The sequence below is a fragment of the Numenius arquata genome, chromosome 5 (genome assembly GCF_964106895.1).
Source record: "Numenius arquata chromosome 5, bNumArq3.hap1.1, whole genome shotgun sequence".
Classification (NCBI taxonomy): domain Eukaryota; kingdom Metazoa; phylum Chordata; class Aves; order Charadriiformes; family Scolopacidae; genus Numenius; species Numenius arquata.
The window spans coordinates 2,069,746-2,091,377 of NC_133580.1; the positions used below are offsets into that span (position 1 = coordinate 2,069,746).

A 21,632-nucleotide genomic window follows, 5' to 3' on the forward strand; every position below is an offset into this window, starting at 1 on the left:
TGCAACTCCATGTAAAATGGATAACGTGCTGAAGTAGAGTATGCAGCAGTGATAAAACTGTAGCTTGTACAATTTTGCTTTCGCAAGTAGCAAAAATTTTCATAATCAAGCCAGCCACATTTTGCTGCTGTCTAGAAAGCCCTGAAAAACAGCAAAGATGATTTTTGAGTGAAGTCTTTTCCTAAGAACAGCAGACAGGGATGGAGACTCACTCTTCCTCTTTTAGGTGGAGATGAGCTACCTTCCTTACAGTAGCTTCGGGTCAGGAATTCAGAACTGGCCACACACCAGAGCCAACACAACACTTTGTGGTAGCTATAACACTATTAAAAAAACCCAAACAACCCACGGACAGTCTCAGAATTTTATTTCTGATTCCTATTTTGCAATTAGGAACGCCAACACTTCTTGGGCTTACTTTCCACTTGCAGTAGGTGACTAATAAAGTGCTTAAACTCACCTCAAGAATAATTTACACCTGTGTGCGGGGGGAGGGGGCATTCCCCTGAGGGGGCATTCCTCTGCTCTCGACTAAGTTCTGAGAGATTTTTCTTCCCCAATTTCGGTATTCCTCCTATGTGGATTTTCTGCCCTGTCACCACCCCATTGCCCTGCACAGAAATCAACGCAACTCAGTTTCCAAACCGCTCAACAAACTCCTGGACAAGCAGCTCAAAGCCTGGGAAAAATTCGACCCCCTCCTCCCTCACCGGTGAGGGCGCGGTGAGTGGCGCCGAGTGAAACCTCAGCAAGCAAACTAAAATTGACTAAAAATGAGAGGGGAAGAAGGGAAAACATCTACCCGCCTGTTTCTATTAAAAACCTCACAGAAACACACCTGGAAAAGGGGGAAAACCGCGAGGAGCACCACCCGCCTCGCCGACAGGCGGGCGGGAAGCCCCCTCCTCCCCTCAGCAGCCTCGGGAAGCGGGAGGGGAGGGGGGGCGGTGAGGAGCCACACCACCAACCGCCGTGCGGCGGGAAGGGGGGGCGCGCACACCTGAGGCGGGGTGTCAGCGGGGCCGGTGGCAATTCCTTCCCCTCCCCGAGGGCACAGCCTCCGGGGAGACGGCGACATGGGACGCACACGTCCCCTCAACGGGCGGGGAAGGCTGAGGGGCTGGGCTCCCCTCAGGGCTCCCACAGGCGCGCGCACACGCCGCCTGGGCGCCCACTGCGCATGCGCGCCGGCCTCCCGCCGCCGCCGGCTGGCGGCGGCGGGAGGCCGGCGCGCATGCGCAGTGGGCGCCCAGGCGGCGCGGGGGGAGGGCTTGAGATGAGCGTACTACTCCCCAATATGGCGGACTTCGACACGATCTATGAGCTGGAGGAGGAGGAAGAAGAGGAGGAGGAGTCCGAACCGGTGGTACGGAGCCAGGAGCTGCCCCGGCCCCGCGATGCGCCGGATCCCGTAGCGGTACGGGGCGCCGGGCACATCACCGTGTAAGGAGTTGGGGGGGGGGGGGGGAGGAGGAGGCTGGTGGTGGGCAGGAGGCAGCGTGACAGGCCGGTGTGGCGGGGCGGGGGCGGTGGAGGCCCGGTGGCAGCACCGTGCTGTCCGGGGGGTAGGGTGGCCCCGCTGGCGGTGTCGAGAGGGACACCGGGAGGGGGTAAGGACATCGGGAGGACTGAGCCCCGTCCTTTTTTGCCCTCAGACTCCCTTTCCCCGCTGAGGCAGCTGCCCGCCTCACCTCGATCTGCAGCTCTGCTTCCTTCCCCCCCCCATCCCCCTGTTTTGTGAGAGGAATTTTGCTTTTAAGGTCTTAAAACGAGGAAACTTCGTGTTTTCCAGTAGCTCCAGGCAAGCCAAAGTCATGAATGAAACACTGAAGTTCCACTGGCTGCTTGGTGCAGGTGCAGCAGCTCATCATCCCTGACAGCCCTGGTCGCGCTTCTATTTCCCAACAACAATCTGTTAGATTAAAAAGTAAAGGCCACACGGTGCGAGGACGGGCAGCCTGTTCAAAGGGATTCCCTGTCACCCTCCTCTGCCTCAGCGGAGCCCCCACCCTGCACTGCAGAGGAGGCACATGGCTGTGCTGGAGTTCATCTGCTCCAAACTAAGTTGTGAGTTTGGTTTAGGTTAAGTGTTTTTGTCATTAGAACAGAACATGAGCCAGAATGTTTGCTACTCGTTTAAACAGTTGGAACAGAAGATGAGCAAACAGTGTGGCCTTATGTGTAATGTTTACTTGTAGGGATTTTCTTAATATTCCTAGACCTGCAAGTGGAGGAATTAATATAACAAAGTACATCCATAACAAGTTGTTGGTTGTTACATTGATTTGCATGGCAGGGAGGGAGGTATTGAAATTCTCATGTCGCAGAGATCCATCAAGCTTGTGTTGCTTTGAGTCTGTGGATTGCACAAAAGAATGCCCATTTCTCCCTGTAAATAGGTGCAGTGTGATCTAGATATCTGCAGCACAAACACTGGGTGGGGAAATTCCGTCTTATCCTAAGAGAACTAATGTTGGATTTGATACCGTGTCCCTCATGTAGGTCTAAATCGGGTGCCAGTGGGTAGTTGCTCTGCTGCACCGCAGTGTACTTGCTCGTGTTGGTGGAATTTCTTTCAGTCCTGAGCCCAAATAGCATGTGGCCTGACTGAAGGAGGGATATAACACAGGCAAAACTATCAGAATACCACATACCCATCTTATTAGTTATCTGGTTTTAAGCACTGAACTGGAAAAAGTGTTACACGCTTTCTTGCTTTGTCTGCTGTGATGCTTTTTGTGTATTAGTGATGTTCCTTAAAGTTCCTTCTTGGCTCCAGCATCTTTTGGGGATGGGCAGGAGCATCTCCAAGAACCCTGTCAACTAGTGAAGTCTACATCAAAAGAAAGCAATACTTGTAAGTGATGTGGAAACCATGAGCTGGTGTACATGCCCTTCTAACTACCTGAACTGAATTCCCATCCACCTTATTTTCTCTTCTTCCCACTCCTCCTAGCTTTCTTCCTGTAACAAGTATACCTGCCTGAAGGGTAGAAGGCAACTTTTATCAGTTCATGATTTATTAATATAAGGAGATTTAAAAATAGAAAGTTAGTGGATCTTATCAATAAAATGCAAATAAACCCTAGACACTGTAGTATGTAATCCTAATCTCTTTATTAAATGGGAAATATTTTGCTACCTAAAGAGTTTCTGGTTAGTATGTGTCAGCTCTGAAATTGTGTCACTTTTTGATCACACAGATGCTGCTGCTTTTGAAATCAGTTGGCTTCAGAAGCAGCCTCCTCTAGTTACTGAAGTGGGATACGTCATCGAGTAAAACTTGTGTTTGTTTTCTGAACCTGTCTGGAACATCGCTGATAAAAATTTCTGTCCTGACAAGTCAGACACTCTATTAAAAAGAAAACCGGTTATTTTTAAAAAGCCATTGTTTTCCTTGGATTTTTGTTTCAGATGCCTTCTGTTCCTCATCCGACACTGGCCTTCTTGGATACTTTTGGTGTGTAGAGAAGGGATAATTCTCTAATTCCAGGTTCATCTTCTGGTCCAGCTTTTCATGTACAGTAAATCTCCCAAGTTAGTAGGTTCAAACTATGCATTAGTTTGTTGCATGAGAGTTTTTATTCTGATGACCTTGTCAGTGAGCTGCTGACCCTAACAGAGTTCTACTGCAGTATCCAACAGTACTAAATATAAAGTCCAGGAATCTTCTGAGGGTTTTTAGCAGGATCTTGCTTTTTCCACTGGCTGTTTTGCTAACCCTTTTACCCCTGTGCATGATAAGAGTGATCATGTAAAGTGTATTTGTTTTATTTTACTCGCAGAGAGAGAATGTATGTGAAAACGGTTAGCAAAATTTATGCTCATCTAGTTCAATGCTCTTTCGCTCTAGAAGATTCTTACTTTGAAAAAATTAGCTATCAGTCATATTTATTGTTTTCAAAAAGCTCTTGAATTTTAGCGGAGAAATTACTAAGATCTAGTAAATGCCTTTTCTTTGCTTCTGAAATTCCATTTTAATGAGTTATAAACTCATTGTTTGCTGTTTCTTTCATAGTCAGTGTGACTCTGGTTGCTGTATCCAAATATCTCAACATAAACATTTTTAGTGAAGACTGAGTCATATGCCTCCCAAAGCAATGGCAATAACTTTCAAAACCAGAGCAGTAAACAAACTCTAACTTGGTTATAAGTCTTTATTTATTGGATATAATTTTTCTGTATCATTAAGTCCATGTGGACGGGTACTAATGAGGTAACTAAGGGCATGTTTTTGCCCTTAGTATTAAGCTTGTGATTCCTGGTTAAGTTTACAGACCCCGTAGTTTTGGATACAAGTTAACTTTTGTTATTCCATTATATTTTCCATAGGAGCATCACAGGGACCCACAATCCAGGTGCTAATGAAAAGCACATTGTCATCAACTGGGGAAGGCAGGGAAGAGCCAGGTGCCCTCAGTTGTGATAAGATGACATTTGATTATTGTCTGGTACTACTCCATCTTCCGCATATTTAAAATAGCAGTTTCCACATATTTTAAATAGCAAACGAGCTCAGCCTTCCACTAGTTATCAAAAGCTTAGTTTTCCAAAACAGTATCCTTGGGTAAGGATGATCTTTGTTAGTTCTCTTGGCTTGGTAGGAAAAGGTTCTAGACTAGGAAGAGGAATGTTAAGTGTTCAAGGAGATTTCAGTGCAGGGCTCTTGCTGAATGTCTTCTTTATGCTTTACTGCTGGACAAAGCTTAGATGATACCTGAGAAAGAACAGAATGTAGGATCTGAGTTTGTCTGTTCAAGGTAGGTTAAACGTAGCCTGGATTCGGTGTGGGGAAAGGAGCGATGCTGGAAGGAGGTTGGAGAGTCTATTGTAGGAGAGTGGACTAAATGGGTTTAGTTTGTGTAGTCTAGTAAGACTGATTACTATCTATAAATACAGTAGTGGGGTAAACAAGAATGAAGCACTATTTAAGTCAAAAGAAAAAAAAGATAAAGCATCTGTAAATATGTCTGTTCTAGATATGAGAAAGTGTCCTCTAAATCTTCCTCTGGGTACAGGAAACCTCACTTCCTTGTGCTTTGTAAACTAACAGGAAGAATTTTGTAACATCATACCTGTTGCAGGTGGGGTTTGCAACTGATGATTCAGGGTGTTCATTTCAGTCTTTAATGTGAGGGATTTAGGAATACATCGTCTTACGGCTCCCTGTGCGAAGTTGCATTCTGCCCACTTCACAAATGGGGGGAAATGAGATGATGGGACTTGTCTGATGCCATACATTAAAACAGGGATAGGGAGACAGAAGAACTAGAAAGTGAGGTTATCCTACTTGTATTCCGGTGTTGTTGCCTGCAGTAAAGAGTGCCTCGCTTTTGGAGATATTTGTCATCCAGCAAGAAAATTGCAAGCAAAGTATACGGGTGTTTTATCTGAATTTCTAAATGGTAGACTTTGGGCAGCTTTCACTCAGGAGCCAGAGAACTAGACCAGAAATATGTTGCCACCAACTGATTTTTTTAAATGGTTTAAAGGACACGTGCTGCAACTTATTTTACATAGTGATTTTTAAATATACTGAATTTTAGAAGACTTCATAGGCCAAATTATCTACATCATTAGCCTGGTGTAGAAAGTCCAATGAAGTAAGTTACCTCTTAAGCAAGACTTTAGGTCTTAACTTCTTTACATTAAATATTCTAATAATACTTCAGTAATTTTACAAAGTTGCTTGAAGAGCTATAGAACTATATAACATTCTGCTTTAACATTTCTAAAAAAAATAGGTTTGTTTTTTTTTTTAGATTTTGTTCTTGAATTCCCCCCCCAGTCCCCTCCAATAGGAATTTAATGTTTCTGAACTATGTGATAAATAATCATGAGGAAAGTCTGTAGAACTGGTAGAGAAGAGACACTTCAGTAAAACTGTGCTAAAGGCCATCAGTGATGCTGACTAAACATAGTGTTATAATGTAGCATAGTCCTGTCTTTTATATATGTAGTATAGTTAAAACCTTTTCTCTTCCATTAGCCGTTTGCAGGTGTCAGTGTAAAAAAGACACATTTCTGTAACTGAGGTTTCCTGGATGTGTTACAAAAGAATGGAATGTTCTGGCAGCTGATAAGTTTTGGGTTTTAAATATGTTTGATGACATTATCAGGCTTCAAATTTAACGTAATAAAATATATTGTGGTCTTGTATTCTTAATAGATTTCAATCAGAAAGCACTAATTTATTCTTTATGGAAATTGGTGGTGCAGTAGGAATCTAATGAGTCTACGTGACCAGTGAGATCAAAGACACTACCTATGGCTTAGGAAGTTTTTGAACTAGGAATTGTTGAGGGTCAGAAGAGTACGCATTTGCAACTTTTTTTCTTTTGCTGTTTCCTTGGGATCTGCTACGGGCCACTGTAAGAGTCAGTGTTCTGGGTTAGGTGCACCTTTGGCATGATTTAGTGGAATTAGTCTTTTATATGGGTAAACAATTCAGTAAATAATTCTGCATTATTACCCGAGCTTTCCCGTAGTTCACTTATTATATTGTCTTTTATATTTTCTGATTGTTACAACTTTGTGATCAATTCAGGTAGTTTCGTTGCTGATACGCAGAAAAGTTCGTATTCCTCAAAACAAGCTTGTGCCTGTGCTTCATATCATTAGTCTTTTCTGGATTTTTTTAAAGACTGAAAAGACTATCTCATTGCCCTTCAGGCTTCCTTAGAAATAAATATATAGTGTAACAAAAGTTGGAAGATTTCAGCTAAAAAGAAAAGCTACAAAATGTGGAGGCTGACTTGCCAGATTATGGAAGTGTTCTTATATTAGTAACCTTTGTGCTTGCCTGAAATCTTCCTGCTTTTGCTGTTTGGTTTTGGGGCGCTAATTTAACATCATGGCTCTCCAGTTCACTTGACTGTGCAGTAGCCTGTGCTGTGCTGGTGTCCAGTTCACTCACATTCACTGCTAGAAAGTTTCCAGTGAAAATATGTTAAATAAAACAAGCAAATAGGTGGTGATTGGTTGTGGTGCTTAGGATAGTGTAAGAGACAGAGCTGGAGAAACACTTCAATTAAAATCTACTCTTTGGAAGGTTTTTTTAATGTTTTACAAACTAGTGCTCCAATACGCTGCTCTTTACAGAGTCACGGCTCTGACTTAAATTAGCCATTGGAGAACTTGATTGGCCTTCACCAGTGTTGTTGACAAACATTTTAATTAGCTTACTGGGTTTCTAAAGACAGCACAAGTTCTTTTATTATGCTTCTCTGTCTTTTAGGGTTTATTTTACATTTTTGTGTACTTCTAAACAAGTTACATTGCCAAGTTCGGATATCTGAATTATTAGGCTGTGCATATGAGGATCTATGTATTTTATAATGACGAGGGACTGATAACATTTCAGAAATACTAGTGTTTGTCCAAGTCAGCAGTAAGGAGTACTTCAGGTGTCGCTTTGAAAGTAAATACTCTCTCTCCGGAAGGTTTGTTTCTACAGTAAATATTACGATACCAAATGTATTTGTGCTCCTCTTCTTGAAAAAAAAAACAAACAGAAACCTTTGGGTTTCTCAGAGGTAGTTTAGCAGAGCTGATGGTGAACTTGATGTACAGTACGTTTAACTTTACAAACTTACTGTTAAGCTCTGTTCAAACTTAAATGGAGCTGAGAGGCCATTTGTTAAATTACTGAATTGCAAAGGTTAAAGATTTCAATTAAGGCAGAGGGGATGGAAGATCAGAGTTCATGTTCTGCATAAACTTGCAAAAATTGCAAGTTTAGCATCAGGGTGTTGTTAACTTCTTCTAAAAGTCAAGTCAGCCTGCACTGTCAGTGTCCTGCTGGTCTCCAGCACTCGCTTGTTGGAAATTTCAGTTGTTTTGGGAGTTTTGGAGCTCTGGTGACACAGGTTTACAAGCAAAGTCTCGCTCCCTGGAGGTTTCACTGGTCGGAATGAAGACTTCCCTCTTGCTCAAATCCAGGAACACTTCAATGGAGAGTAGTCACAGTGATACCTAAGACTTAATTTTCTTCAAGTTTGTAGTTGTTTTAAACCTGTTGTGTCAGCTCTTACGTGTTTTGCATGAGACAGTTTAACCAAGCCCAAAGCAATTTTTTTAAAACTATATGGTTATAAATTTCTAAGATGATGATGAATGGGTTCCTTGTAACTAGCTTTATCTGTTGCATGTGAATAAATTGCATGAGTAAGAAAAATAGCAATAGAAGGGTTATTGAGTCTAGTAAAACTGAAATTTAATAGCTGGAGATTTTTTTTTGTAAAGAAAGCGAAGACTGAACCTTGCTGCCATCCAATCCTGAAGGAATTTTTGCATTTTTAGTGTCTTGAAGGTATTAAAGTCAGGCAACAAGCTACATTTCTCTGTCTTGTAACTGACCTCATAAGTGAAACGCAAGACCTTATATAAACTTAAGTTGAAAGCTCATGAAATAATGTAAATGTAAGGGCAAAAGAAATGAATAGTTTTCTTTTAAAAAAAAAGTACAAAATATTACATTTTTTTATTAAGGGAAACAAAGTAAGTTAGGTGGAATATATTTTGTTTGTCTCTTTTGTTTTCAAGGTTTGGCTTGAGCAACAAGTTTGATACAGAATTTCCTTCTGTTCTGACAGGGAAGGTAAGTGTGAGATTAAACTGTTCTTTTAACTGGAAAGATGCAGTGGATCCGGTGGGTTCTGTGTTACACGTCCCTGCTCCTGAATCCCCGGGCAGGGCAGCGCTGTGCTGCAGACTGTTTAATTAACTGCCCTGTGTGAACGAGCTGGTTGATGGCCGGTCCCTACAGTGTACTCTGAAACAAGAAAACTTTATTTGCGGTGGTTGCTATCACTGTTGACATTCTAAACACGGAACAGCTCAGCGTGGCATCGTACTGGTTTTGCGCAGACAATCTACATGAGAGCAGGACTCACTTAATCCTGCTTTATAGAAATCTGGAGCTTGTGCTGCCTCCTGTGTGAATTAAATTATTTCAAATACCAGACCTCTGTTTTTAATATGTCTGTCAAGCTTTGAGTTTCTCTGGAAGTTCCATCTGAAGCTTTAAGGAACAAAACATTATAGTGTTACATCTATAAATTAGGTGGGTTTTAGTATATTTTCAGAAATATAATAATAGTTTAGTTCTGAAAGTCAGTGGTGACAAGTCTCTTGCTTTCCTTGGAGTCCTGTCATGTTACTAAATGCAAATTTAATAAATATTCATATGTAGTTACTAAATAATGAAATCTTGTAACAGCATTCTTAGTTATGGCTTTAAATTATTGTCATAATTGTATTTTATTTTTTTTTAGACTTTTAATTCTTGAATTCTTTTTGATTTGTTTTTTTTCTTTGAGCTGTTTCACTCTGGTGTTTTTCTTTTGTTTCATTTGATATTCCTCTTACATCTTTTCCAGAATTTGGGAGGAAAAAATTTATTTGGCTCTTACTGCTTTCTCTAATGTCACACATAGAGCTACCCTGGCTCTGCAGCCTCTTGCAGTAGCTGTTGAGTCATATTGACAATACACTGAAATGCAGCTGGATGGTGTCTCCTGGTTCTGCCAAATCCAACTGGGGTTTTTTCTCCTTCGTTTTCACCCAGAGTATAATGGATAAAATACTTGTGTTGAATTTATCCAGCTTTCACGACAGCGGTACAATTGCAGAGCAGGTTGCTATTTGAAGTTTTTGGTCGTTAAAAGACAGCCTGGGAACTCTGGCCTTGCTTCGGAATCTCACAGAGCTCAAAAGGAACAGTCTTAACTGATTGCAGAGCGTGTGATGTGAGGGCTGGTGACAACACCCTTTGCATCACACTGCCTTCATGTCTAGGGTTTATTCTTTTCTGCAAAGCTCTTTCCAATCACTGAAAAGCCACGGAATACTTTTTGGAAATAGCAGTTCTTATGTTCTCTTAGTCAAGTTGCAGTTTGTTATAAATAAGCTTAGAGAAAATACCTAGCAGGGAATGTTAAATATTAATTTGGTTATATTATTTCATTCTCTCTGTCTCTCTAAAATATGTTTGTGTGCATTAGAAAAACAAAACAAACCCAACTTCCCAAACCTACGCTTTTTAATACGAGCATCAATGCCTGTTGCACTTGCCACTTCATTGTCCTCCTCTTGTTAAATAGACAGTGAACAAAAGTTGAATTTAAAGTTCCGTTGACTGCTTGGGCTTAATTTAGCAAAGAGAGGAAAGAGGAAGTTCTTCTACTTGGTATTTACCCTCCTTGTTCTATAGATCTAATTAGCGACAATGTAAATCACACGAGTGGGGATTTACTGTAGACAGATACGCTGCTTGTGTTGAGAACCTTGCTATCCGGGTATCTTTTCCTCGTGTGTGGATTTGAGAGGGTTTCTGAGTAAGATGATCTTGAAAATAAATTAGTTTCCTTTTGTAAGGGTGGAAAACCCTAATCAAATGAGATAGTGAACACATTTTGCTAACTGCCTGCCACATGCTGCCATAGAAGACATTAAAAACCACAGTTGTGGGTTTTTTGGTTTTTAATACTTTCACAACTTGCAAGAAATAAACAATCTGCTTCTTCCTCTGGTTGGGGCAGTCAATCACCTTTATCCCTATTGAAAATGAAAAGTCAGTTTTTTTCTAGAAAGAAGGTTTTCTTCAAGCACCCTGATAAATAATTCACAATAATAAGCATTCCAGTCAATTGATACACCACTTAAAGATCTTTTACTGTTTGTAAAATACACATTTTTACTTTTTATGAAATTGCAATTTATGAATAGCATAGTGACTGTTTATATTAACAGTTTGTGATTAAAAAGTTTACTGTGAACTTGCATTAGTCCACAGCTGGCATAAGGCAATGTCATACTTCAGCACAGACATTCTGAATACATTAAGTTTAATGGCTTTGTTGTCCGCTGTGAATTGTTATTAATAACACATCCCAGCTGCTAATGGAGTGTAGAAGATGAAACCATTAGGTGGGGTTGATAGATTTCTCTGTGGTGGTGTTTTTCATTTTAATAAATACAGATGAAGATCTAGGTTTTTAAACACAGGATGAAAATCTAGCCAGTGCACAATAAATACCCTAAGTAGATAAAACTATTTGGCTACACCTTTCTCCTAGAAGCAGTAACTCTTTGGATTTATGCCACTCTGTAGCCTTAGGAATTTACTGAAGCTTCCTGACCCTCGCTTTGCCTATCCACATAATGATGATTCTGCTAACTTTCTTGAAAAATCTGAAATCCCCCTCCTTCTTCATCCGTCTCCCCATCTCCTCATTGCCCAGTTTTTACAGAGCCTGGATAGTTATTGTAAGTTAGCCTAGAGCCAAGATGCATGTAGTTACATCTTAAATATTTAATTGAGACATGTTCGTTGCTTTTTTGGGGGGAGGTAACTGTGTGTATTTGAGGATAAAACATAGAGAATAAAACAGTAAAGGAAAGGACAATATCAGGTAGGTCAGACGTCGGCCTGGCTAATTCAGCTGGATTGACTTCATATTTATCTTGCAGGAAGCGATGTAACTTCAGCTGGTTTATACCGAGCTGGGCTTTCAAACAGTGCATTCTTTTCAATGGAATATTGTAAGAAAAGAATTGACTACACTTAATATAGAGGCAATATTTAACTTTTAATAACGTGATTGGACTTTGGCCTAAATTTAAATTCTGGCTAAATTTAAATTCTCTGTGCTAGAGTTCTATAGGATTATTAATTCTTTTAAAACAAGCATTTAAAAGCTTTTAACAAAATACCCTTTGTGATATATGGCACACAGTGCTCCAGGTGACAAGAAAATGATGGAGGCAGTGAACCTTAAGGAAGAAAGTGGAGTTTCCTGCCCCGATCTTAAAACAATAAGGGTCCCATAGAGACGTGACTGTGCAGTGCAGGGAAACGTAAGTCATAAACCCTGCTCTCGGTATTGTGATCCCCCTGCAACATGTGATTGATAGGGTTTGTGATCATCCTGATTGAAGGAGAGAGATCAGGCCTGCTGGGCTTTGCTTGCTCTCTTCCTGTGTTTGTGGATTCTCTTGCATCCTGTTGTAAAATATTATGATGCCCCCTCCTTTCCTTTTATGTTTTTTTTTTTTCCCCTCCCTCAAAGACCCGAAAGGAGCTAATGCCTCTTTACAAGGTGTACTGCACAGCCAGAAGCTATGTACTTAGCTCATTCTTTTCAAGACCCAGACACAAACTGTCCAAGAAACTTTCCAAAATTACTGAAACTTGTCTTTTTTAGGGAGCTTTCTTTGTACAGGGAGTGCTGTTGATTCTCTCTTTGTTGGAAATACCTTCGTCATTTCATCTGAACTTTTCAATATCTGTACCTGCAAGAAAGGCGAAATTTAAAATTATGCCAGAAAATCAACAAGATTCTTTGGTGACTGTTTCATTTGGATACCATTGTGTTACTAAATCAGAATAGTTATTTTATTTGTAGATATTTCATTCTTTGCGTAACAGTGCTTAACTGTTACTGAGCTGTAAACTGAGGGCAACAAAATTGTGTTTTGCTTCTATTTATCACAGAATGAGGCTTGTATTGGTCACCACTTCTTACAGTGAAGTTGTCATTGAATTACAGAAATATTTCTTGTGATTATATTCCCTAAAGGGAGAAATATATCCAGAAGCTTGGGTTAGCCGAAACCATCGTAAGTAATTTTGTCTTATTTGAGAGAGATTCTATTCTAAGAATAGAATTCTTAATTCTAAGCGTTTCTTCTTTACATGAAGGTATTTGGTGCGTTAGCAGGTAATAGTGGTGCTTTCATAACACTATATTAGGGTAAACATCACACCAAAGTTTCTGAAATAGAAATTTCCTGTTGGTGGCACCTGAAGTTGGTTTCTGGTGTAGCCATTTGCAGTGCTGTGCTCTACGGGAGGGACTGTAGCTCGACATTGTTCTGCAAAAGCGGCATCAAACCATTAACCTGATGTGACCAGCGACTCCCTTAAAAGTAGCATGGAAATAGGGAATCTTACCATCCCAGGGCTTTTTTAATTAGGTCCCAATTCCTTCTGCCAGCTGGGATCTAGGAATCTGTTTGACTTCTTTTCGTGTTGGATGTTAGTACGGTTCACGTTAAACTAAATTCCAGACCATGCGATTCCATTGTCTTCGGTGGGTTTGTACAGCTGTAGTTTGGGGCTGGGCTGTGATGTTGTCAAGGTCCAGTAAACTTTATGTCTAATGGTAAAGGAAACATTCTCTTTTCTTAGTGAGATTCATTGCAAAAGTACTAATGGGGTCAAGAAAAAAACCTACTTATTTTTGTCTTTCAAATAAACAGCTAGAATCATACACGTACAAATTTCAAAAGACTTAGCAGAGAAAGTGCCGTTTGTACATATGGTAGTGTTAGGGATGTGTGAACTTCCTTAAGAGTTGAGAGTGCTAATTTGTTAATGTACCAAATCTCAATTTACTTGGAAGCCTGTCTGACTGCAGAAGCTGTACCAACTCATTACTACAAAACCTTCTCCCACATTGAAGGTGAAATGGTCTTACTCATGCACATCTGGTATTTGTTATATCCAAAATACGAGCCAGCACTGGCAGGGAGATCTGTAAACCCTTCCGTGTCAGATACTTGCAAGTGCACACTAATCTTCCACATTACAATGTGATTTATTTTCTTTTCTGTGCATTGAAAATGTCCCAATACGTGGGATTTCTGTTTCTTTTTTTCATTGTCTGTCTTTCTTTTTTTTTTAACTAAGGTGTTATTGTAAAATACATTTAAATGTTGATATTCAAGTCTGTCAAAAGAATTTTTATTTTACTTTCTCCATTTTTATATGTAAAAAGAATTATAAGGCAATCTATTTAATATTGGGGGAGCCTGTATAATTGCAAAAGAAATACTTTCTGTGTACTTATTAATTCCAGCTATAAAATAATGACAATGTTAAATTAAGCTCTTATTACTAACTGTGGGCCTGGCTTGTGTACAAGCCCCAGTGACCTCTGACTCTGTACCGCATGGGGATCTGAATGGCCAGGAAACAGATGTTGTATTTATTTACTCCCTTTCCTGCTATGTTTTAACGAATTTAGCTCTTGTGAATAGGCGGAGGCAGCAGACTCGGGTCCTCTCCATTTCCTGTCCCGTAGTTTTGCTCCTTTGGTGAAAGGAGTCTTTGTCGTTAAATTAATGCTTTTGTTGTCGCCCTTGTTTGCGGAATCGAATGAAGAGAGTTGGGTCTGCCTGGTTGGAAGGACTGTGTCATAGTTGCACAGCTTTGTGTACAGATTAATTCTAGGGAGCTTTTTTCTTCAATATGGCAAGTAGTTAGAAAGATTTTTTTATTTTTAATTTTTTTGAGGAGTTGTGCCTGATGGTCAAGTCTTTTGAAGCTGTATCTTTGTGTGTTCGAGTGCTGGGCTGTGTGACAGTTACAAATGTCATCTTGGAGTCAGTACCACAAATCCGTACTTGACTGGTCAGATATAAGTTGTTAAGATTCTGTAGAGAGATGAGGGATTTGGGGTATGTAGATAGGTAAGTGCTCTCAGGCTTTTGTAAGAAACATGCTGCTATCGGAGAAAGGAGCTTATTTCTGATAGAAAAAGTGGTTTTCCACTGTGACTTTGCAGTGGCAATATATAGAAATTATTATTTTGTGTAAGCTTTGCTGAATATTCCTTCATTTAAATAAGTTCTTTTTGAACAGCAAGGCTTTTATTCATAACACCGTACAAGGTGCATTTCTTTGCCTTCAATTTAATCCCAAACGTGTCTCTCCAGGCTCCCCTGGTTTAGGAAGCTGCCACAAGTGCAGTTGTGGCCTCGTGGCGATAGGGACCACTTCAGGAGTTCATTTGTGGGCAGAGATCCACCTTCACCCAGGCACAGTGTAGACTTGCATTGGTAGGAGATTAATTTGGACAATATTATCCTTTTTTTCTGTAATACACGAGTGTTTTTACTACGAAGCTGCCCCACATTCTCTTGGAAAAAAGATATCTGTCATTCTTCCTTTTTTTTTTTGTCAGTGGAGCCAGTGCGTAGGTTGCACAGATGTGTCCCACATCTGGTTTTGTTTGGGGCAGGTATGTTATCAGGACAACTGATTTACTGATTTATTACAAGGATGAGGCTGTTCATCTTAGCGATGTTTAGCTTTTTAATGCAAGTTTTGATGAATTTGTTGCAGAAAAGTGGCTTTTCATGCTCACTGCATGAGCAGTGTTTTAGAAGATGGGGGTCATAACGTATCATGGTATTATGTTTCATTTACATTTCAACCTGTAGAGGCAATTATTGAGAAACTCCACCTGTACTGCCTTTCCACTGAAATTGAGCGCTTCTGTTGCAGGTTGCCCCAGAAGAATTCAAGACCAGCATCAGCCGGGTGAACGCCTGTTTAAGAAAGAACCTCCCCGTCAATGTCAAGTGGCTGCTCTGTGGCTGCCTGTGCTGCTGCTGCACCCTGGGCTGCAGCCTCTGGCCCGTCGTCTGTCTTAACAAAAGAGTAAGTGCGTCTTTCATTCTTCTTATTCTATTTATTTTGCGATTACTGGTAACATTAAATAATGTTTAACGGTGTCAGCCCTATTTCAAAACCCTTTTTTGGTCTCGCTTGCATTCAAAAGATTATTCTGTTTTCCATTCCTCAGAAAATAGAAAACAATAGGTTTGTTAATGAAGTAAATGATACCAATTACTAATTGAATTCACAGTTTTAGGAATAGCTAATCCTATCTTGGATCGAAGAATGGGATGGAGTATAGGATGACCTGTAGAAATCCTGGAATTGAGGTTTAAGAATTTAATTAAATGGGTGCAGAGCTGGACACTGACCTTCAAACTGCCTGAACTGGAGAGAAAATTGCTTTTCCTCTTCACGCATACCCCCCACCACCCCAGAATATTTTTTTTTTTTTAATTAAAAATCACTTTTTTGTATGTAGTAGTTACCATAACATTTCTGAGCTGTGACTTATTTGACATATTTTACTGTGCTGTTTCTGTTAAGAATAAACACAAATTTATTTTCTATTCAGGAAGTTTAAAGACTCCCATTTATTTATTTATTTGTTTTCAACAGAAAGTTGACAATTCTTGTAATCGGGTCCAAAGTAGTAATTCTGAAAAGCACTTTAGCAGTATCAGGTAAACATGATCCTAATTACCTCGATGGTTTATATGTAGAAATGATTTATCACAGCAGTAAACGTTTAGGAAATACGTAAATAGGTACAGTGTAATGATATCCTTTGCAGTGCAGAGTTTGTAAGACTTGTAGCTGTAAAATCTAATTATCCACAAATGTAAATAGTATGTAGGTGCACTAGGGAAAAAAAGCTTCACGCTTGTCAATTTAATTACAGGAAAAGATCTTAAGTAAAAATTCGTTAAAAAGTAATACTTCTAGATGTTGCAAGTTTGTGATCTTTAATAAAACAAACTGAAAGCAAAACCAAGGAATATGCGTTGCTTTTCAGAGAAAATAAAACAGAAGTGTTTTGCCAAACTTTCCAACTCACCCAAGAAAATGGGCTGCACTGACTGGCATCGAGGTTTTGGCTAAAAAAAAAAAACAACAACTGCACTAAAGACATAATATGTGAACTTGTTGAACTGGTAATCGCTGAAACCTGTATCACTAAAAAGTGACAGGACTTGGTTTAGCTCATTTTAACGGCCTTTATAAACCCTCTCAGAGGAATATGCTTGACATACACAGATGGAATATTCGCAGTTTTAAAACCGCTCCAACAGGTCCACGTCCTTCTGCTGTTGGTGGCCCCAGAGCTGGAGGCAGCACGGGGGTGTGTGTCCCCAGAGCGGAGCAGAGGGGCAGAATCCGTCCCCGCCTAGCCCTGCTAGCCACGCTGCTGGGGAAGCAGCCCAGGATGTGGGGGGCTTTCTGGGCTGCAAGTGTACATTGCCAGCTCATGGCCAGCTACTCATCCACCAGTTTACGGTGGTGATGAGATGGTGTAGCTCACCCACCATTATAAGCTTTAGCAAAGAAATTGGTGGGTGGAATTCTGTGGCATACCAGGCAGGAACTGGAGTAGATCTCCACAGTGGTCTTGTTGTGACCTTAAAAAATCACTGAAACTCCAAAAATCTTCTCTCTCATAATTCTTGAAAGAGCAGAACATTTGGATACCACAGTGCATGTGGTCCTCGAGTTGAAAATACAGGCACTGTTGGTTGTGAGCTGGAGTTCTGTGGTGCTGAGATTTTTTTTCAGGATTCAGACAACAATTCCATTAGCAAAACCTGGAAATTGGATGTATGTAGATTACGTGTTATCAGCAGATCACCTGCAGTGAGTGCAGTATTTGCCCAGGAGAATGTGGGAGACTCTGTTTTGGTGCCTTGGCTATGGTAGGGAAAAATACTAAATTCAAAAGGATCTCGTACTAAGTAAACGGATTCTGGGAAAGTTGCAGTCCTTTTCCTTCTTTTTTCTGAAGAAGGTCTGATGTTGAGGAGTGGGGAGTTGAAGTGGTAGGATTTCCATTTGTAATCTCTCTTTTGCTTGGTTCTACTTTTATAAAAACAAACTTATTTTAAATTAATCTTAAGCCAGAAATGCAATAGTATGATTCTTGTGGACGAGGCTGGCTGCTGAACTGTTTATAATACAGTTTTGACTTACTTTTTAGACTAGAAGATCAATTCAGAAGTTATTAGAATGGGAAAATAACAGACTATATCATAAGGTAAGAAAAGTTTGAGTGCTTGGTTTTTTTCAGCTTAAAGAGTAGTAAGGTTTTTTTTGCGTGTAGGAATTTTACAGTCTTGTTATAATTCCATACTTTATACTGATCTTAAACTTGTGTCTGAAGTGTTCCAGATCCTAATAATTTGATGTTGCTAATACTTGATACTTTACTCATCAAAACAATGCTGCGCTATGCATTAATCCTTTGCTAATTATTTTCTTAGCTTGGTTTGCACTGGAAGCTGAGTAAAAGGAAATGCGAAACTAGCAATATGATGGAATATGTAAGTATTACTTCTGGAATTTATTTGGTATTCAACGTAACTATGATTTTTGTAGAGAAAATCCTTAACTTACCGGACTGTCACCTACCCAAAAAAATCTCTTGGAATCTCATAAAGTTTTAACTGAGAGACACATTCCACTTAGGAAAGCAGAATTTGAAATATTTCTGGGGTCCTACTTCTCCCCCATCCGCTCTCATGTATAATTGTGAAGATTGTGTAAGCTTGAAGAAAAGAGATAGTCACCCCAAAAAAGTCAAGCGCCCAGAATCCCTATATTTCAAAATTACTGAAATCTCTGCTTCGTTACTGTGGGAAACGTTCCCTCCGTACAGAATCTCTCAGATATGTTTAGTCTTATGTACTAGCAAATGTTGCATGGAAACTGTGCTGAAGGTTTGAACTTTTTGGTTACTGTGTTCTGTTCTTGTCTTTTTCCCTTCTTCAACAGGTAATATTAATAGAGTTCTTACCAAAATATCCCATATTTCGACCTGACTGAGGAAGAGCGTTTGGTCTTTCATGTTACCTGTCATTTTCTACCCTTAGTGCCTTGTAGATGGTTTTGGAAAGAAGATGGTCTACTTTGCTGTGACTTAAAAACGTTCTTCAGTAGAATATCTTCCTTGCTATGTTACTTTCTTTTGTTAAGAAGAGAACAATTTGCACATTTTTTTATGTTAAACGAGGCTTCTATGTTGCACTCTGAATTTTTAACGTTGACAATAACTGATATAGTTGCCACTAGGGATCTAACATCAGTGCTGCTTAAACTTGTTCTGAGCATGCTGCCTTATTCAGTTCTATATTTGCTGTCCTCAAACCTGCATCCTGATGCTGTGTCACACTATACTTCATTCTAAATGTCGCAATCCTATAATCCCTCAGTAGAAACGTCCAGGTAAGCGTCTAGTAGTAATGATTTTAGTAGAACTTGCCTGCATAGGACTTGCAATCAACAGCACTGGTTTTGTCCTGCACTTTGCAAAATCATCATTCACATGAGGGGGTTAATTATTTTACCCACCACGGATTTGTAAATATTGACTCTTTGCATAATGTAAAGTGTGGTATGCCAAGGTTTACAGAATGTAATATAGCTCTTATTCTATTGCCAACGGCCCGACAGCATTTTATTCACGACGTTTGCGAGTCTCCCTCCGCTTGTATAGACCCGTTCACAGCCTGGTTTATGGTAAAGCCATAATGAGTTTGTACATACTATGGGATGTGTAGGGCTCGGTTGCACTTTGTTTAGTAAATGGATGAAAAATGCATAGCATTTCTGGGTTTGTTTTGGTATTTTTTTAAAAAAAGTATTTCAGGTGTTGTTTGTATCACCTGAAATAGGAAGCTTAAATACTGTTCACCTTTGAAAAAGTTACGTTTGTGGGGTAGATGGCGGCTGCTGTTAGCAAAATATCCTAAAGCCTCTTTTTATGTTAGGAATGTGTGGGTGTCAAGTTTTGTTTTGGTTTTAAGTAAAGAAAAAAAAAAAATGTTTTTTAATTGGAGACTTTCTACTAAGGAGAGAAATTTGAAACGGCCAAATCAAAGCTGAGGTAACACCTTTGTGTTGATCCTGCTGCAACATCTTCACAGTGAAGTGCCACGACATCCTTTCTAGGGGAAATAAATTTTATCTAAATCAGAATAGTGTTTCAAAATATGCTGATGGGAGGAAGTGGATCAGTTGAAAGGGTCCACGCACGTGTTTTGGTGTTGAGGCACAGTCTGAAGAGCCACACGTGCCCTTGTGGAATTCGTGGGCGTTTTTGGATTCTTCCCCGTTTGCCTGATCTCAGGAAGGGAAGTAATTGTAGAAAAACTTCCTGTAATGGCTGGCCTAAGAGAGACCACTGGGTAAGAGTAAGCAAATGAAAATTGATGCAAGTTCCCTCCCTTTCCTCACTAGAAATAAGAAATCGGAGAAAAACCAGCAGATGAGTGAGTATCTGTGAGTTGTGATACTGTGGGAAGTGTCCAGGCGTTTCTTCGCAGCAACTTGACTCCTTGTGACATCGTCCCGAGTTGCTTTTTTAGTTTCAGGGTAACTTGGGATTTCCTCTGAATGTATTTGTATCTTCTCAGTATGCAATATTGTATTACAAGACAGGATTTGCAAGACCATTGCATTCGAATAACTGTAGTAGGCCAGATTTCCTGTACGCGGTGTTTACAGAAGGCCAGTTTTATGCAAGTTGTTAATTGGAACCAAATTTTGTGCTATTCTTACTGTCCGGCTGAGGAGTGTCAGGCTCCGGCGCTTGCAGTAGTTTCCAATCACAGACCGATGCTTCAGACGCTGAAATCTGTGTTAGTGCAGAGGTTTCTCTTGACCGGTCGATGGGTGACAACTGACTCTGTCATTGCATTTGTAACGTAGTGAATAAAAAACTCCTGTGTTGTTTGAATTTAACGTGAGCTACACCTTGCAACTCAGATTTCCGTCGCAGAACCAAGCAAAGGCTTCTCTCCCCATTTGTGTTCTTTAGGATGAGTGTTAACTGGAAGCAGAGAAAATACTTAATGGCAGAAAAATGTGGTGTAAACCAAAACTGAAATAACACACCCATTTCTGTGTATTTTCCTTACAACTCAGTTTCTGGAGTCAATGAAGGGAGCTGAGCTTAATTAACAGTACAATGGAAGTTTCTTACTGTTATGCCAAAACTTTGTTAGTCATTTTCTTTTTTTTTTTTTTTTTTTTGTGTAAGAAACCCGAGAAATCTCAGCGGGTTCTTATTTTCTTCTTCGTATGACTCTATTTTCAAACTGTTCTTTTCCAACTGAGAGAACAGGCAAGACAAATGAGAGCTCTAGGAGCTGCCAGCGGTGAACGCTGAGCGCTCTTCAGTCTCGCTGCTATCAGAAATCCTCTTCAGCCTGTGCTGACTTCAGTTTCCCCACCTGATTTGTCTCGTGTCTGGGAAGTGCTGTGCCAAGCTGAGAGAGCACCCTGAGCTCTGGGAGCCCCCCGGTCCCTCTGGGCTGTGATGTGACCACAGAGCCAAGGCAGAACGAGATCGGGGCTTTCCTTTCCCACCGTCATTCCTCTGTCCCCTTCCCGTGGGCCCGCAGCAGATTATCTGCCCCTCTGTCCCTCCTGGGCACCGCCAGGGACTTAAGCACAGAATATTAAAGTTTACATTTTAAGTATGTAAATTCTATACGTTTTACTTTCTCTGTAATTGTTCGTTGTGTAGTCTTCAAACCATGAAAGAGTCTCTTTTTGTGTCTTAATAGACATTTAAATATGTGGCCATAAAGCAACTATTAAAGAGTACAAGAGCCAAGCCTGCCGCTTACAGTAAGCTCCATGTTTTAATAAGTAGATAAATTTGTATTAAAATGCAAAACCAGGACGCAGTATTATATTTGCATCTGAAAGACACGGGTCCCACAGCTCACTTGAAATAAGGCAGCTGTAAGTACTGCTGTGAACTCTGTGCACTCTCTTCTGCCTACGGGTTCTTTTTTGCCTGGGCTATCCTTTGCTTTAATAGAAAACCATTCAGCAGGTCATTATATCTCACAAGACTGAAAAAAATCTCATTTTTTTGATAATAAAAAGTCAGCATCAATTGGTAAACCTATTTATGGGGAATACTTGTTAATTGGAGAAAGAATTTGTAGCAATGTAACAGAGATTAATGTTAGCAAAGTGCAGTGGAAGTGGTGAGGAAAGTGCC

General features: G+C 40.2%; 1 protein-coding gene across 1 annotated transcript; it reads left to right on the forward strand.

The window, feature by feature from the left end:
• Positions 1–1,264: 1,264 nt before the first annotated feature.
• On the forward strand, positions 1,265–20,356 carry CHIC1 (cysteine rich hydrophobic domain 1). The gene is made up of 6 exons (XM_074147908.1): positions 1,265–1,443; positions 8,545–8,599; positions 15,293–15,448; positions 17,598–17,654; positions 17,881–17,940; positions 18,392–20,356. Exons 1-6 carry the CDS (start codon positions 1,277–1,279, stop codon positions 18,440–18,442), a joined length of 546 nt encoding a protein of 181 aa, XP_074004009.1. The 5' UTR covers positions 1,265–1,276; the 3' UTR covers positions 18,443–20,356.
• Positions 20,357–21,632: the final 1,276 nt, after the last annotated feature.

Coding starts and splice junctions, on each gene's coding strand:
- CHIC1 (XM_074147908.1), top strand. CDS start 1,277: ATGAGCGTACTACTCCCCAATATGGCGGACTTCGACACGATCTATGAG. Junction 1,444..8,544: donor GGCGCCGGGCACATCACCGT/GTAAGGAGTTGG, acceptor TTTGTTTTCAAG/GTTTGGCTTGAGCAACAAGT. Junction 17,941..18,391: donor CTAGCAATATGATGGAATAT/GTAAGTATTACT, acceptor CTTCTTCAACAG/GTAATATTAATAGAGTTCTT.